General features: G+C 40.2%; 2 protein-coding genes across 3 annotated transcripts in view; both read left to right on the forward strand.

Moving 5' to 3' along the window:
- The window catches only part of dmrt1 (doublesex and mab-3 related transcription factor 1), a 42,230-nt gene extending 35,533 nt beyond the window's left edge, over positions 1-6,697 (forward strand). For both annotated transcript variants that reach the window (XM_049578637.1, XM_049578636.1), the window contains exon 5: positions 1,998-6,697. In XM_049578637.1, coding sequence (XP_049434594.1) covers positions 1,998-2,158 — 161 coding nt within the window. In that variant the 3' untranslated portion in view covers positions 2,159-6,697. The remainder of the gene's footprint in view (positions 1-1,997) is intronic.
- An 8,176-nt stretch (positions 6,698-14,873) lies between these two features.
- On the forward strand, positions 14,874-18,738 carry dmrt3a (doublesex and mab-3 related transcription factor 3a). Its single transcript, XM_049578584.1, has 2 exons — positions 14,874-15,334; positions 17,372-18,738. The coding sequence occupies exons 1-2, from the start codon at positions 14,935-14,937 to the stop codon at positions 18,391-18,393; spliced, it is 1,422 nt and encodes a 473-aa protein (XP_049434541.1). The 5' UTR covers positions 14,874-14,934; the 3' UTR covers positions 18,394-18,738.
- The last annotated feature ends 463 nt before the right edge of the window (positions 18,739-19,201 follow it).

Here is a 19,201-nt window from a genome sequence, read left to right on the forward strand (position 1 = left end):
ATTTTCTATATTCTTTTCAATGATTCAACTCTCCTTTTCAAAACCAGTATGTTCATCTTTCTAATGATCAGGGCTACAACGAATGACTGTTTTCAAGTTAATCTGCCATCAAAATTGTGTTCAGTCAGTCAATCAACCGACTGCCTCAGAGTTTCTTCACAGATAAGTATCATGTACCATGGCTTAATCAAGGTCATCAGGATAAAATAATAACAAAAAGAGCCACAACAGTTATGAACTGCCTGTACAAACACTGTGTTAACCAGCCTAAAGTCGACTGTCCTCACAGTGTCGTTAGTGTGTGTGCAGTATCTGTAGGCTTAGTGTTAAAATGGGTGGCTGCACATACAGTAGCTCTCTTGTAAACTGTAAAGGATCTTTTGTTTTGTGTTCGGTGTCTTCCCTTTTTTGCTGACTGATTCAATTTGCTATAAATCCTGAAGAATCATTTTACTGCTCAGTCATATTTATATCAGGTGAACAACACGGAGAGGACCATTTATTCTGCAGCGCTGATGATACGACTTTTCTCTGTCTCACTACAGTATTTCTCTTCTCCTTTTTATTTACTCACTCTACACTACCGAGTACAACATTTTTTTATTTTATGCCTTCTACCTACACAAGGCAATATGAATTTATCATTTTAATGACTTTGAGGAGTATCCAAGAAAAGATTTGTTGCTCAGTACCTGAAACATACTTTACTGTAGTGGGACAACAATTGAATGTGTTTTACTCATGATACTGATAAGCAAATGTGTCCTAAAATTGGTATGTTACCACTATAACACATTATGAAATGTTTTTGGAGATGTTTCGCTCACACTGAGGACTAGATGGAAAATACACCAGTATTCCAACAAAAAAAAACACTAGAAATATATTCACCAATTTGATTGAAGTCAGATTTTAGTAGTTTTAAGTGTCATCGGTATGTTTGTCTCATGAGTCCATACAAATGTTTGTTTGTAACCTCCTTTTTTTCCATTTAAGGTAGTTCTTATCATGCTGATATATGTGTTAATTTTTGTAATAAGTTTGGTTTAAATTAGTTATTTGATGCTCTAAAAAGTCGATGTGCTCACACTGGACACGATTGGGTCGGATGGGTTGGAACTTGATATCATGGCACCACTTCGCAATTGCTACCTCTCAGTTTCTGGCTCCGCAAGACGGCAGCAGTTGTATCTGAGATATTTAAGCTTTGCTTTTGTACAGTGGGAGGAAGTGGAGACGCATCATCCATTTTGGTATACAGTCACTGATGTATACTTGTCAAAAGCGGTCACATTTGATGGTGGACAGAAAAGCTTGTCACCTAAAGGTGCATTTTTTATGTGCATTTGCAATTTGCATTTAAAAACAGCTGAATGGAAACAATGAAAATTTGGGGGGAAGAAAATTGATATATTGGTAAATGTTTTTACGCTTGGTTGAGGTGGAAAATTTGGTGTATCGTTAAAAGAAATGCGACAAAATCCGCTGGAAACAAACTTAGCCAAAAATTACTAATTATTTTTTTTTTTACCATTTGAGGTTTGGCTGTCGCTCTTTTGATTACATCTTCTTCTGCACATGACCTTAGAATTAGCGCCACCAACTATTTATCTCAATGCTCTTCTCTTGTAATCTTTGCATATCAATAGCAAATGGAAACGTGCATTAACTCTCATTTTCTTTTGACGATTTTCTGTAAATTCAGCTAAAATCTGTGTAACATTTGGATGGAAAACAATGAACTGAGACAGGCGTGACATACTGAATCATTTAAAATGGGAGAAGCACACTTCAGACTATCCTCAAAGAGGTTGATGTCACTGTACTTGGCTGTTTACATGAAAATTGACAGAAGTAGTTACCTACCTACTTTCACACCTTCACACACACACCTGTCCAATCACTGTGTGAGGTAGCCATGACTGTTGGGTCGTCTGTCCGCTGGCGTCCTTAGTGGATCTCTGACCAGAACTCTCTTGTCTGTCTCGTCCCTGCAGCTTTCTCACCCAGCAGCATCCCCACTGGTCACGACCCCACCCTGACCTGCAGGTCCATCAGCTCCCTGGTTAACTCTGATGTCAACGGTGAGTGTGAGGCTGCCAGCGAGACGCCAAACTTCACTGTCAACTCCATCACCGAGGGCGACGCCACCAAATGAATAAAACGAAGGTTACACACAAGAAACGTATTATGACATCAGTTGAGCAAAAAACTGTTGCTGCAGGTTTCTTTGTTTCAGGAGGCACAATGATGCGTTTTCTGTGCCTTAGTTGAAACGACAGGCTGTTTTCGTATTTTAGCTCATTTTTATCTGTTAATGTTTTGTTGAAGTCAGTTCACCAGTGTACAGTGTGCTTGGAAAGTTTAAAAAAAAGCAACTCAAATAACAACATGCCAAAACTTGACTTGAGAAGCCCTCTCTAAAAGATAAAGATGACTAAACTTACTATAAGTAAGTCTATCGATTATCAGTAACAATCAATTATTAGTGGACGATCTTTTGACAATCAGAGTATATGCTTAGTGTTTGCTAAGACATATTTTTGAGTTGGAATCAGTATTACTTTACATCTCAAGCACTTATTTAGAAGATGCCAGAGGAGAAATTTGGCCAGTGTAATTGTATTCATATGTTCTGTGGTCCAGTAAACTAATAAAGATGTTGATTTTCTGTTGATGTTAAAGAGTAGCTCAACACCAGGCTGAACAGCAGCATTACACTGCTGTCTTTGGTTCAAAGTTTTAAGTGTGTTTCACCTGTATAACTGCACCCAAAACTGATGTCACGGTGCACCGACACACCCTGGAGTACACCTCAGTATCACTGCAACAGGGTGAAAACTTAAACCACTTGAGGGCAAAAAAAAAGAAAGACTTGTTAAGAGGTGTTAAGTTGGCTTGGGTGACATCTATTTTTCTTATTTTGCTCAAATTTCACTGGGGTATACAATATATTACGTATTAGTCCATCCCCCACTCCCCCAGCCAGCGAGCCCCCCACGTTCAGCAAACTCTCTTAGCTTTTTCAGTCTCAAATAAACAGTACAAACTCATCAAACAAAAAAAAAGTTAAAATATGCCGACTCTCACTCTCTGCTGATTCTGGCTGGCTGTTTACAGTCCTGTAACCTTATCCCCACGACTATTTGTTGCGGCGTCTGTCAGCTCAGGTCCCACCAGTAGAGATCAGAGACTGACCTTGGGTGTGGGGTGATGGATGTGCACTACATACAATGAGTTTAGAGAGAGGAGCGCTTGTATTTTTGACAGTATTGAAAATCATACCATCTGGGTTTCCAAATACCTTGGTGTACCGTAATACCATAATACTTTGATACTGCCCAAGCCCAGTATTACGTTACTCATAATAGTTGTTTAACAGTATTCAAATGACTATAACTTCACTGACTACATTTACATGCACATAATATTCTGGTTTTTGTCCTTATTCCAAAAAAAGACAATATTCCCACTAAGCTGTCCAATAAAAATGAATATTCCATTAGGGGCTGCACACATGCGTCCCCAATTTCAGTGTTTTCAATGTAGGCACGCAGCAGACGCGTTTAAACACCAGAGTGGCGCTGTGGAAGTGTGCATACGTTCCCAAGCGCCTGTTTTTCAGGGCGAGACAGCTGCGCCTCAAGATAACCCAAGTTCAACTTTTAGAACGCAGCAGTACGCACCACATGTCATGTGGCGAGGAACAACCAGTCACAGCCGACAGATATCTTTCCTGTTGGACTATACAAACAAAGCCTCCCTCGTTCAGTCCTTCAACCACCTTCTTAAAAGGTCAGCGCTGCGATATTTGCTCATATCCAAAAACCTGTTGATATCCAAGTTTTTCGTAATGTTTTAAAGTAGGTGTGTCTCTTCTTCTTTAGGGTAGGCATTCCTACCTCACAGCCTTGCAAACTGTTGGGTATTTGCTGACAGCTGACTGTAAACGGACAAAAGACTGCGTTGCAAACTACAGTAAAAAAACCCAGTTTGAGATGCATATTCTGAATGCCCTTTATTGATGGCCAGAGAATGCTTCTCATCATATCCCACATGTCTCAATTGTATAATGCTTTATTCGGAAAAAGGCCTAAGTCGGAGTATCAAACGAGAACATGCTGCTTACATGACCCATATCAGATTCAAAATATTGTCATACTCGGAATAAAGGCAGAATATTAGTGTGCATGTAAATATAGTGAATGTGAAATGCTGTTTAAACAATCTTCATGAGTTACTTAGATTTCATTAAAAATACAGCCTGACAGAATTTACAAGGCTGAATATTGATATTTTAGTTTAAAATTCTCAGTAACGTCATTTTTGTCATACACATTATAGGTTTTCTTGCATTTGTTTTTTAAAGAATTGTGACCAAGTTATGTAGTGACTGGGATATTTTATCAGACATTACATAAAGTGTCCTGGTTGACATATACACCAATACAAGTATATCTGCAATATAAAACTCTTAATACATATTGTGCCCAGATTTATACCTAGACGTCAGTTGATTTTTTAAAAAGATGCTAAAACTGTTTGAGTTTAGAGGAGAAAACATCTCTGACAGTGACGCTGAGCTTCTCCTGCAGGACACCGTGCGACTGGGGGGTTAGCAGAGAGAGCAGGCAGGTTAGACATGAATCATGTTTCCCTCCGTTGCGTTGGCGTGTGATGAGCACCGACTGCTTATTTATGGCAGCGATCCAGCGGCATTGTTTATTCCACTGAATTTGCATGTCTATTGTATATTTAACCCCTTCAGGCTCAGTTTTGTTAGCTATGCACACGGGTTACTGTTTACACACTTTGGCACGGCCTTGTAGATGCAGCAGAGGCTGAGGAGCTGGATTTGTAGCAGCAGTGTCAGGAGCTGAAACATGTAGTTGAGTAATTGATGAGTTGATCCAGAAAAGCAGCCGTTCTGATCATCTGATTAGGCAAAAATGCTGCACATTTAATGGTTTTACGCTCTCAAATTTTAGTATTTGCTGATTTGACTTGTCTTGATGTGAAGTAAACACATGTTTGGGTTTTGGACTGTTGGCACGTCACCTTAAGATCTGGAAAAATAAATAAATAAATAAAAATAAAACAACAGTACAGATAATTGTTAGGTGTGTTTTTTTGACAGATTAAAACCTAGTCACAGTGGTTTTGTGTGAGTAATTACCCCCAAACAAAGTCATTCTTTATTTCACGAACTAATGAAAGTAATCCTGTGTTGCCCATTTGTTTAAGTGTTAATTAAAAAGAACAACTCGGATGATATTTTGCCAACTTTTCTCCCTTTGTGAAGCTGACTAGTGCACTACTGTACTGCATAGTGTTGATGTGTTCTGTGTTTTATGGAGATTCATTTCCAACTGCATGCTTTGAAAGTGTTTATTTGTGTTTGTGTTTGAATAAGACAGCAACAAAAGTAATTTGGAGTCTTGGAGTTTATGTCGCTACAAGTTTTAGGGGAATAAAAACGCTCTGAAGTGATGGAGTGTAAATGTGATGCTGGAAACAACAATATAAAACAGACAAAGAAAATTACTTGTATTTTCTTTCTGCTGCGCTGTGGGAACATTCATTGGATTCTGCCCCATCTGTTGTAATCAATAACGTGACCATCTTGTTTTTTTATGAAACGCACTTACTCTTAATTTCATCCACCAGTGGTTTTAGAGAGAAGAATGTGGAGTTACCTATAAGGCTTTGACATTATAAATCACCTCTTGAGACCAGATTGTACAGCAGTATCGATTGATCCTGATATATCACAGAAATTTACTGTCACTTCTGTTTTCAATTAAAGATACAATCAGTCAGATAATGACTTAATTGGATTTTACAGAAGATTGAGTTTTATTGCCCCGTGCTTTACGAGTTTAGTTAAGGAAGGCCATTTTATCACGGTTGTCAGGGGCGACCGGCTGCCGCTTGCCTTGTCCTTCTGTAGCTGCTGCTGCTGCCCCAGTGTACAGCGCAGGGGAGAAAGTGTCACAGGATTGGTTTTCCTTGAGCTGCCTCTGCCTCCATGAATCATGCCCTCCCCATAATAGATAAAATCTGCTTGGATCCCACCATGACACCTTCGGGTGGAGTGATGGCCGCTGGATACAGACAGTGTTGGAAGAGGACGCAGTGAGCTCAGAGGTGCAGAGAGAAACTTAGATTTTATGTTCAAATATGAGGATGCAACTCTAGTACCCCTTTTCCACCAACATGGAACCAGTTCAGTGCTGGTTCCTGCACCTAATTTTGAACCAGAGTGTTTCGACTAAAATAAAATTCACTCAGAACCCAAAAAGTTCTCAACTGGAACCGAAACATTGTGGGGAAATTGTCAGACAAAAAAGAGCGTGCAGTGGTCATAGTTGGTTCATGCTTGTTTTTGGAATGACAGAACAAAAGTTTGCAGGTAATCAGTGTAGACTGCAATTTTGTTACCACTGTTACCTTCTGTTGTGCAACGCCCTCCATTGATGACACATCCTTGATTACAATGGTGCCGTGCAAAACTTTTGGAAACGTGGGCTGGTTTGCTAGATAGCGCTCAAGTAAAGTTTAATCTTTACAACATGAGTTTTACCTCACCTGCTCAGGTGCTAACGATAATCTGATAGGTTGTGTTGCACCTCTAGGAACCACAGTTTTTTAGCAGTGAAGTCATCTAACATCTTGTCGACATGAGTAAGAATATTTGTGAAAAAAAATTTTTCACTGTCTTAGCTGAACAAGATAGTCCACACACAAAAAAATGCAATAGGCAGCAAATTATTTTCCATCAAGCATCAAAGTTGCTTAAAGTTGTAACATAAAGCAGCAATTTATTTTCCATATATTCATTAAAATGTATGGGCCTTAAAGACAGAGCATTGGTTTAAATCCTACTTGGCAAATAGGAAACAGGTGTGTAAAGTTGGTGAGGCCCTGTCTACAGTTATGGAGGTCACATGCGGGGTACCACAGGGTCCCATTTTGGGACCACTGTAGTTTTAATTTTATATTAATGATATGCCAGCAGCAGTGACATCTAAAACAATGCTTTATGCATATGACTCTACCTTACTAGTATCCTGGAAAGACACCGCAGTAATACAGGACACTCAGAGAACTGTCTCTGGCAAGACACTGGTTGATTGAACACAAGCTTTATTTTCATATGGGAAAGAAGAAGAGAGTCCATTGCATTTGGCACAAAGTACGAGCTTAAGAAAATCAATGCAATTAAGGTACACCGTGAAGGAGATATTTTTAAATCCGAAATCAGTGTCAAATACCTTGGAGTCTCTCTCGACAAAGGCTGTTCTCGTAAATCGTTTGTACATTTCCTACGAATGTCATGCACTCAAATTCGTACAAATCTGTAATTTCATAATGTCAACGGCTGCAATCACGTCACCGGGATCAAAAAAGGAAGCAGTCCCAAACAATCTTGTAAGGAGGCAGGTTGGGGTGGTGGATGGGCCACAAAAACGCAGACTTTTCTCTAGGACTTTCCCCAGGAGACACGTGTTTGTAATCGTGTGAACTTTGAGTCATTTTAAGCTACGTTTTTACCATACTTCTTTTCGTAAACCTAACCACAGTAAGTTTTGCATTAATTACGTAACCGTAAGTTAAGGGCATAACGTCATTCGTGAGGCACTAATTCATAGGATATCATACAAATTGTTGTGTCTGCATTTTAGTAGGATATCATACAAACTATTCTATGAGGATACATTGCTCGACCAATTCGTGTCTGGGGAGGATATTGCAGCAACAATCTTACCTAAAATTGCAAAAAATCTGAAGTTTTTATATTGTTCCACCTGATTTTTTTAATATTAAAGCAAAAAAATCTGCCAGTTGCCTCATTAATTCAATGCCACTTTGACTTTGCCTCAGCCACATGGTATATTGGGCTTTTCCTCAACTTAAAAATAAATTGCAGGTAGTGCAGAATAATCTCATCAGATAACACGCTCAGTGTTCCTCCCAGGACACATACAGGACATGTAGAAATGGAGCACGTTGGATTATAACCTGTTGAAACCTGTGTTAAACAACTGAAATTTAGCCATATGTTTAATATAATTCACAGAAGTTCTAATCCTATTTTTTTATGTATTTGTTTAGAATGTTTGCATGAAGTCCAGTCTTCTCAAAGCCTGAATGTCTCCAGTTTTTATTTTCAGATTTACACCTACTCTTCTTTTCTTTTCTTTTCTTTTCTTGAAGATAAATAAAATGTTTACCAAACAATTATTACCCCATGTGCTTTTTCCTACTGAGTGATTTTTTTCTTGGTATCATGAGCATTATTTTGTTCAAATTTAGTCTAAAATATTCAGGGTCTTTGGTAACTAAACGTTTGTGGGTTGAAACAAACAAAACTTTTCTGCAAAACGATAGTTTGTTTTGAGGTTTGGGAGGTTTTAGGAGGTTAAATGTCTAGAATATTCAGTGGTCAGATACAAAGGTGACTAATTATAGTCAACATCCGTGTCGCAGCCTGATTGATACAGGTGTCGGCCAATCTCTCATCAGGAGGTTATAAAAGGGGAAGTTTGTCTGTAGCTCGAGCACTGTCTGTGTCTGTGTCCTCTCCACAGCACTGACTTTGAACTTCACTTTCACACTTGTTGACATATTAGAGTTCATTTTGAAAGAATGCCAGCAAGAGTTTTGTGTCACACAGTTATAAATCACTTTGAGCTGTAAACAGAAAAATGTGGAGCTGTGGAAACCAGAAAAAGGCACAAACAGTTAAATCTCATAGGACCTTTTTATATGAATAAAGACAGAATAAAATAATGTGTGGTTGAAGAGACTAATTTAGAAACGGCAAAATCTGTTCAATTATGGCCCTTTTAAAAAAAACTTTGTATTGGTCTGATGAATTTGGTGGCAGCTTCCAGCTTCCAGTGTTGCTCCACTCACCTTAAACCTGAGCCAAACCTCTAATCAGCCACAACAGGTGAAAACACCTGTGAAGATGTGCAGGTTGTTTCCTCACAGATGGACAGTGTAAAAAGTGAACAACATAAAATCTGACTTGTCTTAACAATTTTTTAATTTCAGTTTTATTTCTAACAAGTAAATTTGGTCCTAGCAGCAAAAAAAAAAGTGGCACACTGTGAAACTAAATAAAATACCAAAGCAAATGGTGCAGAGAAAATTAAATTCTTGTGGACACTTTTCTAAATGTGAGACTAAACTTGTATTGCTATTTTTACTCAAGTTAAAGATCTGCGTATGTGTTCTTATGCTGGGTTTTGCTATCCTCATTTAAACCCTGTCATTTATTTTTACTTTTTCAAAGCATTACAAACCTCCTGGGTGAGTAGAAGTGAGTTCTCACATAATGGGACTATTGGATGATGAAGTTTACATGGTTGTACCTGGTGTCCTGAGAAGCAGCATGAACAGAAACAGCATGGAATTTACATATTTAAATCATGAAGTTATATAATTTCTAATCTAATAACGGTAACAGCCAACAACCTCTCTGTGTGTACCACCAGGCAGAGGCTGTGGTTGATAGTCTGTCCTGTTTGCTGACCGTTAGTTGGAGGATCACAGCGCTGTTTGAAGGACAGGCTGAGATCCGGTCATAAACATCCAAGCACCAATAAACAGGCTGAACTAGACAGACTAAACCAACTTAACAGGCCACTGTGACGCTGTGCAGCCACAACTAATCTGAGGACGTTACCCGTCATTTGTCTTTACACCTGCTCCACCTGATCGGATAGCAGGACCACTCTCTTCTCTATTACTGCCTTAGATTTTTAGACATCTTTCTAACATGTTTTAAAGTAGCCTTAAAAGAACAGACTTTCCCTCTTCCCCCGGGGACTGATGGTTGCTGACTGATGTTCTCACTAATTCAGACGTCCGGCTAATTCCTCTGTAGGAGCTCAGTGCCCCGCCTCCCCGGGGAGACTTAAATCAGCGTTTCTGTGACAGGACTTCTGAGTGGCAGCAACGCCCCCAATCAGCACCTAATAATAACCCCACTCAGCAGAGGTCAGCTCCTCCTCCTCCTCCTCCTGAAGAGGGGCCCTGCTGGAGGAGTTTCCTCTGATAATATAAACATGAGGTCCAAGATGTTGAGGGAGGGATTGAGACGTTAAACTAGCTGCACAAACTGATTCTTTGACTCATGAAAATCAAATAATATGCTGACGTTTAGCTTATGTTTTTGGAATAAGGTAAATGATGTTCACTATTTGGGATGGCACAGTGGTGCAGTGTGGAGATGGAGTGTAGCGTTTCGTCATGTGTGAGCATGGGTTTATTCAGGGTACTCCAGCTTCCTCCCACAGTCCAAAGACATGCAGGTTAATTGGTGACTCTAAATTGTCCGTAGGTGTGAATGAGAGTGTGAATGGTTGTCTGTCTCTATGTGTCAGCCCTGTGATAGTCTGGCGACCTGTCCAGGGTAAAGTGGTGATGGTAAGTCAGTGGACACTGGTGTACAGGCCGCATGTCCTTTGCAGTTATGAGCCTCTTTTAAGGCAGGATGTCTCTTTAGTAGGACAACCCAAGAACTGGGTCTGGGACCCAATGAACTCATAAAATCAGTGGTAAAAAATTGTCTGAAAACATTTTAAGTTGTGCATGTGGAAACATCATGTTGAACTGTATCATGAATGAGCATCATGAGGAGTCGACTTCACATCAGGCAACATCCTCCAAGGCTGAGAAATGAAGCCAATGTGGAAGTGCCAAACACTGCAGTTCATCGAATGGCCGCTTGAGGCTGGCTCCAAAACAAAGGACAGACCCCCGTGTTAAAATGTCCAACTTTACAGCAGAAATAAAAACATGTTTGCAGTGTGGAACAAAAAACAGTTTTGGTCTCTACAGCTAATTTTAACATGACAACTTTACAGGGGGTGATTTTTTTTATTATTATTTTTTATTTATAACTCACCTGTTTACATTTTATTAAAGCCCAGTGTTGTGCATATTTAAGGGCAGGTTGCTTGAGAGACAGGCTGTCTGCCAGGTGTCCCAGCACTCTGAGTCAGATCCATCCCCACTCCTCCACAGCTCCATCCTCTCGTCCACATATGGTCACCTCTGGCTCCAAAAAACCAAGATTGTGACTGCTGAAATGCCAACCTCCATGTTTGACATCAGGGTAGCTACATCCATCATTATATACAGTCCCAAGCACCAGATTTCAGCAACTTTGGAGTGAGACCAGGTTGCACAAACAGAGTGCCCAGAGTGCGCTCTGCCACTCCAAGAGTGCGGTGCTCTCAATAACCAAATAGTACATTCAGACAGCACTCCGAATTTACGAACGGTCCAGTTTGTGCCAGAGCGCGCTACGACACTTGGAATGAAAATTTCCAAAACACCACTGGCATCACCTTCCTCCATTGTCTAAAGCAAGCTAGCCGAACTTGCTAGCTAGTGCTAGCTAATGTCTGTGGCGAATTGTTTTGCCTCCAGCTAGGCCCCACCGACCAAAAAACGTCATGCTGTTTGCTAACAGTGAAAGGGTCAATTGGCCTGTTAGCAACTAAGCTAAGCTAACAAGCTAAGCATTTCATTTTCCCTCTTCAGTAACTTTTTATTAAACAAACTGTCAGAGGAAAGTGAACTGGACCATAACTAGCTAAAAAATAGAGAGCAGCTAATTTTTATTACTTTTGACTGATTTTAACAGTTAGCTAACAGTTAGCTCGCTGACTAATTACAGCAGAGAGCAGCTAATTTCGACAAAGCTAACAGTTAGCTCACTGGCTAACTACAGCAGAGAGCAGTTTATTTTGACAAAGCTAACAGTTAGCTAACAGATAGCTTGCTGGCTAACTACAGCAGTGGATGATTAGGATGCAATGATTATAATTATAATGCATCATTTTAGAGAGTCAGAATCAAAAACAGTTTGAGAAGAAAAGCTGGGATTATTTTTTTATTATTATTATTATTATTATTATTATTATTTTATTTTTATTATTTTATTTTTATTTTGTAGAACTACAGTTGGTCTGTCAAACCAATAATTAAATGGCTATAGTTGTTGTTGTTGTTGTTGTTGTTGTTGTTGTTGTTGTTATATTATTATTATTATTATTATTATTAATTTATTAATTAATTAATTTTTTAATCCATGGTATATTTTAGTAAGGTATCATATTTTTGTTTAACTTCTAGTTTATATAATACACCTCTATTCCTAATTAATATGTTAAATATATTATAGTCTAATACATGTCTCTCTAACATACAGTATCACCCCATCTCATAAAGAACATGCATTTTTTTCCCCATAGATTAAAATATATTTAGTGTTTGATATAACATGCACATTCAGCAGACGATATTTACACGAGTCTCTCTGCATCTTCAACTTGCATTAAACAGAGGAAGAGGAAAAAATGAGGCCTTGTGCCAATTACCATGCACCCTGCAGTATAAACTTTTATTCCGGTTTGTGTTTTAGTCTTTTATCAACGAACAACATGAATAAATTTATTATGCGTTGTGGTGTAGGCGTTCACCCGCACCGCCTCCCACTCCCACAAATCTACTCGGCCGGCACAAACTGCAAAGCCACTCTAGTCACCTTGAAATTTCCTCTGCTATTTTCCAATTAAAAGCTTAATAGCCCTGGAGACGGGCTTCATGTGGGGAAGTTTACCGTGCTCTTATTCTCTGTAAGCCGCGCGAGGCTCGGATCCCATTATTTGCTTGAATAAACCTTTTTTACGGTCAGAAATGGGCCCCGGCTTTGTCCGGTGTTATGTTTCAATGCCCTCTATTAGTCCAGCAGAAGGGACATATCAGCATCCTCGACATAGTTCCCAAAGGGCTTTTATACATGTAGAGACCTAATCATCTAAGTTATGTACGATTGTGTAAACGCTGCGAGAAGCTGCGAGCACTTTGTGCGAATTAAGTCCTGCAGCCTGGGCCTGCAGGGGAATATACACTATAGCATGAGTTTTAAAATAGAAATGAAATCATTCTCTGGGTGCAGTATGCTTGTGGCATTTCCTAAAAATGAACATTTTGGGGCATATATATCTGCAGAGTGATGTAAGATTTGTCACATTTGAGTGAAACCTTTGAGTTGTGGGGCTCAGACTAAAGGTTATCACATCTTTTAAGTATTTTTTATTCTTTTTTTTTGTTGTTGTTGTTGTTAAATGTGGATTTTTTCCCCACGTTGAACTCTTAAAATGTAAATTCCATGTCATATTTTTTTTAAATTAGAGAAAAAGCACATGTGCATTCAGTCTTTTTAAATCCTGTAAATGTTTAATTAGTTAGTTGTTTCATGCACATGTCTCAATGTTTACAGCTCAGACATCAAATCTGATGTTCATTCGACTCATGGCTACACATATTATTTGCAGTATGTATTTCTGATGCTATTATATGCTTAATTTTAGTGTGTTTTCACGTTTTGACACGTCAACATAAGAAATATGTGCTTTATAGTTGAATAATCTGCTTTGGGTTGCCAATAAAAATGCACAAAATGATGATAGTTTGTCTTTTAAACTTCAGTTTTTAAAGTTTAAGTGGTTATCTGTTGAATGAAATCCTGTATACAGTCTATAAAATGTCTCATTTATAATAGCTTGGAGGTCATATTTATTATACTATTTATAATACATATTTTAATAATCAGTTGATATTTGAGTTTGGGCTTAAACTAAAGGGCATACATGTGTCTTTTTCTGATGCTATTTTCAAAATAAATTTGACATTTTGTTGCATGTTATTTAACAAAATATGATTTTATGCATCATTCTTGAAAAATCTACAAAGTTGTGCCAATTTCAAAAGCACTACCTCATGCATTTTGTCTCTTAAACTTTATTCTTTAACCTGAAAGTTTAAACTGTCACCTTGTTTCATGCACAGACTCAGTTTCCCTGCATGAAGTTAAAATATCTCATTATAGCTGGAGGGTCCAAATCATTATTGCTTAAGAGGACAGTTCAGTTTGGGCTCCAAATGTAGGCTTATGCATATTTTTAGGGCTTTCATGACGCTGTTTAGAGTTTGAATTCAATGTTATTTTTCATGTTGAACTGCTGGATATTAAAAATTGCCATTAGAAGAGAAACTGACTTGTAGTCTTTAACAGTATCTGAACATTTTAATGGATATTAGTTTCATACTCTGTTTTCCTTATTTTCCTGCATATTATATATATATATATACATAATGTTTCATCACAGGCCACTTTTGACTGCTGGGATGCCAACTTTTTGATACTGAGCATCAACAGAGTAGATCATGTGAGATATTTATGATGGTATTTTGAGTAAATGTTGTGTTTTGTTTCATGTTGAATACTAAAACAGACATTTTAAACTCTTGCAACCCTTGTAAAATCCTTTAAGGCATGTTTGTTACATGCACATTCACAGGCCTGTCCTGCAGTTTGACCTTTTTGGGATCATTTCTGGAGATAATCTTGCAGCTTCCCATCAATAAAGCTCATGTGCTTTTTGAAGAATCTCAAGTTTTCGTCAAGTCTTAAAATCTCTAACATGGAGATAATATGTGTTCCCACTGCAGAATGTTTCTCTAGAAAGTTACTGTCCCGTTTTTAAGAGGAAACTCTACAAACGTGTGAACCTTACAGGGAAACATTATCTGATCCTCACTGGCAAGTTTTTTTTTTCAGTCCCACAGGGACATTTTTTGCAGCGTGCTTTGACGCGAGTGACAGCGTTTGGTTACTCGTCTCCATAAGTGCGTGTCAGCCCTGATGCATATCTGTGCTGTCAGCCGGGGGAAAGGTGGATCCTCCACAACAAGCCAACACCTCTTCTCCTCGTCCTGTCATGCGTGTGGCAGAGCAGTTCCATCCAGCTCCATCTCTCTGCTGCTGCTGCTGCCTCTGACAACAACACTCCCGCCCCGCCTCGCCTCTCCGCAGATGAACTTGCGCGTCCTGGAAAACACGTTGACAGAATGAATGGCTACGGGTCCCCCTACCTGTACATGGGGGCTCCGGTGTCTCAGCCCCGGGCCCCGCTGCAGAGGACCCCCAAGTGCGCGCGGTGCCGGAACCACGGCGTGCTTTCGTGGCTCAAAGGTCACAAGCGCTACTGCCGCTTCAAGGACTGCACCTGCGAGAAGTGCATCCTCATCATCGAGCGGCAGCGCGTCATGGCGGCGCAGGTGGCGCTCCGCAGGCAGCAGGCCAACGAGAGTCTGGAGAGCCTCATCCCGGAGTCGCTGAGAGTGCTGCCCGGCATCGGCATACCCGGGGCCGGCGAGGGGAACCAGGGAGCCCCGCCGAGGACGGAGGAGCTGGAGCTGAGGTGGAGCAGCACGGAGCCGGTGCAGGCCGGAGCACAGACATGCACAGGTGGGAGGAAAAAGACGGGAAGAGCTGTGGGAGACAAGTCTGACTTTAACTGTTTAAATTTATCATGAATTATTAATTTTATTCAATGCAATGAAAATTATGTAAAGTGGCAACAGTTAGCAGAAAAAACATAATGACAGAAATAATTTTAAGCTACTTCTACCATTATTACAGAGATGCTACTACTAATAAATAAAAATAAAATGAATCACAGACAGCCACATTATCACGGGACTACTTTACCAGTAAGCTACATAGTCTGTCTGTTGTGTGAATTGTTTTTAACATTTCACACAATCCTGCAGGAAAATTATGTCACAAAAATCTCTTAATTTGAAATTTAGAAAATTCAACGCATTCCTTTAATTAATAAATAAATGCAAATTAAAAAAAATAAATAAATTTAAAAAATGCAGAAAAATACAAACTACCTTAACATGATGTCATTTGTGTATATTTTTAAGTAATATTTTATCTACATAAAAACAACTCAAACACATTTTCCTCTTAATTTTGCTTTATTTACAAATGACACTTTTTGCTAAAATGAAAAGACTCATTCAAACCACTTTCAGGGGATTTTTTAAATCACCAAAAACAGATAAGAAATATCAACTGTATTGATTCTCAGGGGAGAAATTCACATTTTACAGCAGCATGAGAGGCTTAGATGTAAGAAAACAGGTAAGTGACCATAAAAGAAAATACCGTTTTATTAAATCTATTATTAGGAAGCAAAAAGACAAAATAAAAACTCTACATTTTTTACAGAAATATTTTGAAAAATATCTGAATTATTTTTAGGGATGAGAGGGCTTCATTTGCAGATTTGCAGATTTACAGATGGCTTCGTTTTTATTTATTTTTCTAAATCATGCAGTACAATCAATCAAATGGTGTTTTTTTTTTTTTTTTTAAATAAGATCTCTAAAAAATAGATTTTAATAAATCATATTTTATTATTGTGCACTTAAGGAAATATCAATCAAACTGGGGATGGTTTATTTGTTTTAACAATAGCTTTCATCTGGTTTGCAAATTAACTCCTGGTTCTGGTATTATTTTTAACTGACTGATATTTTCTTACATATATATTTTAGATTTAGCCTATTTATTTATTTAAAATGCATTTTCCTTCTTTTTTCTTATTTTTTTTTATATGCCTATAAAAAACCCACACAGTTAATCAGAAAAAAAAATCCTGTTTATTTCATTTTATTTTATTTTTTTGCTAATATTTGAGACGTGGTCATTTGAAGGCCCTCAATCTGTTTTATTTTTATTTTTTTTTTATTTTTTAATAACTGTTTTAATTTCAGGAGGGCTATATCACTATTTTTCCCCTACTGTTTGTTGTTGAGAAAAGTGGCGAATGTTGTGGTTTTTATGAAAAGATAATGTGCTCAGTAAATCCTCCTACATCATCATCATCATAATAATTACTGAATAACTGAACATGTCCCACAGTGCATCTGGACCTACTTGTTTTCCCACATTCACCTGACCCCTCTTGTTCTGTGAGACTAAAACATTTGGACACAAGCAGCTGACTCCACACCAGCTCCATCTCCACGCTGACACACGGAGCTGAGTGGTTTAAAAGATTACAGTAATCAGCGGCGGACAGCACCGATCGAATGTCATCGCCATATTTCTCGCAGGAGGTCAACTTCAGATGAAATGTTACCGAGCAACAAGCGATCTGTTTACAAAATGTGGTCAAAAGGCATCGACGGTAGATTCCTCACTGACACACAGTCAGCACTTTGTGTTAACAGCTGTGGAGGGGAGAAAGTGAAGCAAAGCCACATCAGTCTTTGTGTTGGAGACAAGCTGGGGAGCGATTGATTGTGTGTTGCGTTTCCTGTTGAGGAGAGCTTTGGAGTCTGCAAGAAGAGAAGTGCAGAAAATACTTGTTTCTTAAATCAGATTAGTGACTAATGTTTGTTTAATACTGTGCATGGGGTGCATCTCCTGCAGGCTGACATGTGTGTTCACCGCCCAGGCTTGTTCCCTGACTGCTCCCTTGTGTTGCAGAGCCGACAGAGGACGGTGCTGATGAGGGGTCCGGGGGAGAGAACGGGGGCAGCTCCAGTGAGAAGGAGCAGGACCCGGTGAGCTCCCCTGAAGGCTCCAAACCAAACTCCTGCTACACCCCGGAGCCTCCAGAGACGCCCTCCCACCCGGAGGAGAGCCGCTACAGCCTCCCCAAAGCCGGCAGCACTGAGAAGGAGGCCAAAGCGGAGAGTCCTCAGAAGTATCCCGTCAGCCCCGGGGAGCAGAGCGTGCTCATTGAAGGCCTCGCCGGCTCCATCAACCTGCCCTTCAGCCTCCGGGCCAACCGGCCGCCGCTGGAGGTCCTCAAGAAGATCTTCCCCACTCACAAGCCTCCTGTGCTGGAGCTCATCCTCAGGGGCTGCGGGGGGGATCTGGTGGGGGCCATCGAGGTGCTGCTGTCCAGCCGGAGTCCTGACGGGAGCGCGCACCCGCACGCAGACGCGCACCCAGACGCCCTTTTGCTTCCTTCAAACGGACACCTGTTCGAGCACACGCTGGGCTCCTACCACCCGGTGACCTCCTCCGCCAAGTGGTCGGTGGGCTCCGCTTTCCGCGTCCCCGAGTCCCTCCGGTTCACATCCGACTCCTCATCGGGCGTGGTGTCCACCGGCCCGCTGGGTGTCCCCCTGCAGCACCCGTCCTTCCCGCAGCCCACGCGCTACCCGCTCATGCTGCGCAACTCTCTGACGCGCAGCCAGGCCAGCCCCTTCGTGCACAACGACGTGACTCTGTGGAATACCATGGCCCTGCAGCAGCAGTACCAGCTCCGCTCGGCGGCCCAGTACGTGTCGCCGTTCTCCCCCGCGGCCCCGACAGGCCCCGGTGGCTCCGTGTTCCGCAGCTCCCCCATCCTCCCCTCCAGACCGTCCGAGGAGCAGCGCATCAGCATCCAGGAGGAGAGCTGCACGCTGGGGCCCAAACCCGGCCTGTACTCGCCTGATGAGGAGTACGAAGAGCGCTCCGACTCCGCAGACTCCCGCATCCTGAACTCATCCACCTGAAGAAGCTGCTGATGGACTTAATACAGCAGGGGACACCAAAAATGTATTACTGTGGACGGACATCCGGTGTGTGTGTGTGTGTGTGTGTGTGTGTGTGTGTGTGCGTGTGCGTGTGTGTAAAGGGGTCTTTTTCCTGTCTTGTTTGAATTGAACTGTGTCAAGCAATCACCCTTTGACAAGGTGACGTTAATCCTCTTAACGTCACCAGCTCGTGCTTTCAAGATGTCACGTGGACACGACCAAAAACGGATGAATGTAACGTTGTTTTCAAAGTCTGTCATCTATTTCCTGCAAGCATGTTTAGTACTGTGAAAAGTTTCGATGTTAAGGATCATCAATGCATGTGAAGAGTATGCCAAATAAATCTGAGTTTCCCAAATGGATCAGTCTGTTGTCTCCTGTGTCACTGACTGTTGTTGATTATTTAATTAACGGTTATGATGATATGTGACGAGAAAATGTCACGTGGTATTAATAAGTCTGTTTTTATTGTTTGGTCTTGTTCAATAATCATTCAGTATTATGTTAAATTCAGCAGGTTTCTCAATATTTTAGCGAAGCATTTGACTCATTTTATACCCTTCATAAGTAAAATCAGACAAGCAGTAATGTAAAGTAATCAAGTACATTTACTCACACACTGAAGTACAATCCTGAGGTGCTTGTACTTTGCTTGAGTATTTCCATTTTCTCCTACTTTATACTTCTACTCCACTACATTTGTCTGACAACTTTGCAGACTCAGATTATTGCTCCAAAATACAATTAACAAATAAATTATGATATATTATTACACATTAAGCAGGTT

The sequence above is a fragment of the Epinephelus fuscoguttatus genome, linkage group LG6 (genome assembly GCF_011397635.1).
Source record: "Epinephelus fuscoguttatus linkage group LG6, E.fuscoguttatus.final_Chr_v1".
NCBI lineage: Eukaryota > Metazoa > Chordata > Actinopteri > Perciformes > Serranidae > Epinephelus > Epinephelus fuscoguttatus.

What these genes read in the sequence shown, in the direction of transcription:
- dmrt3a (XM_049578584.1), top strand. Translation starts at nt 14,935, where the DNA reads ATGAATGGCTACGGGTCCCCCTACCTGTACATGGGGGCTCCGGTGTCT. An exon ending in CGGAGCACAGACATGCACAG is followed by an intron (nt 15,335 to 17,371) that starts GTGGGAGGAAAA and finishes CTTGTGTTGCAG; the next exon opens with AGCCGACAGAGGACGGTGCT.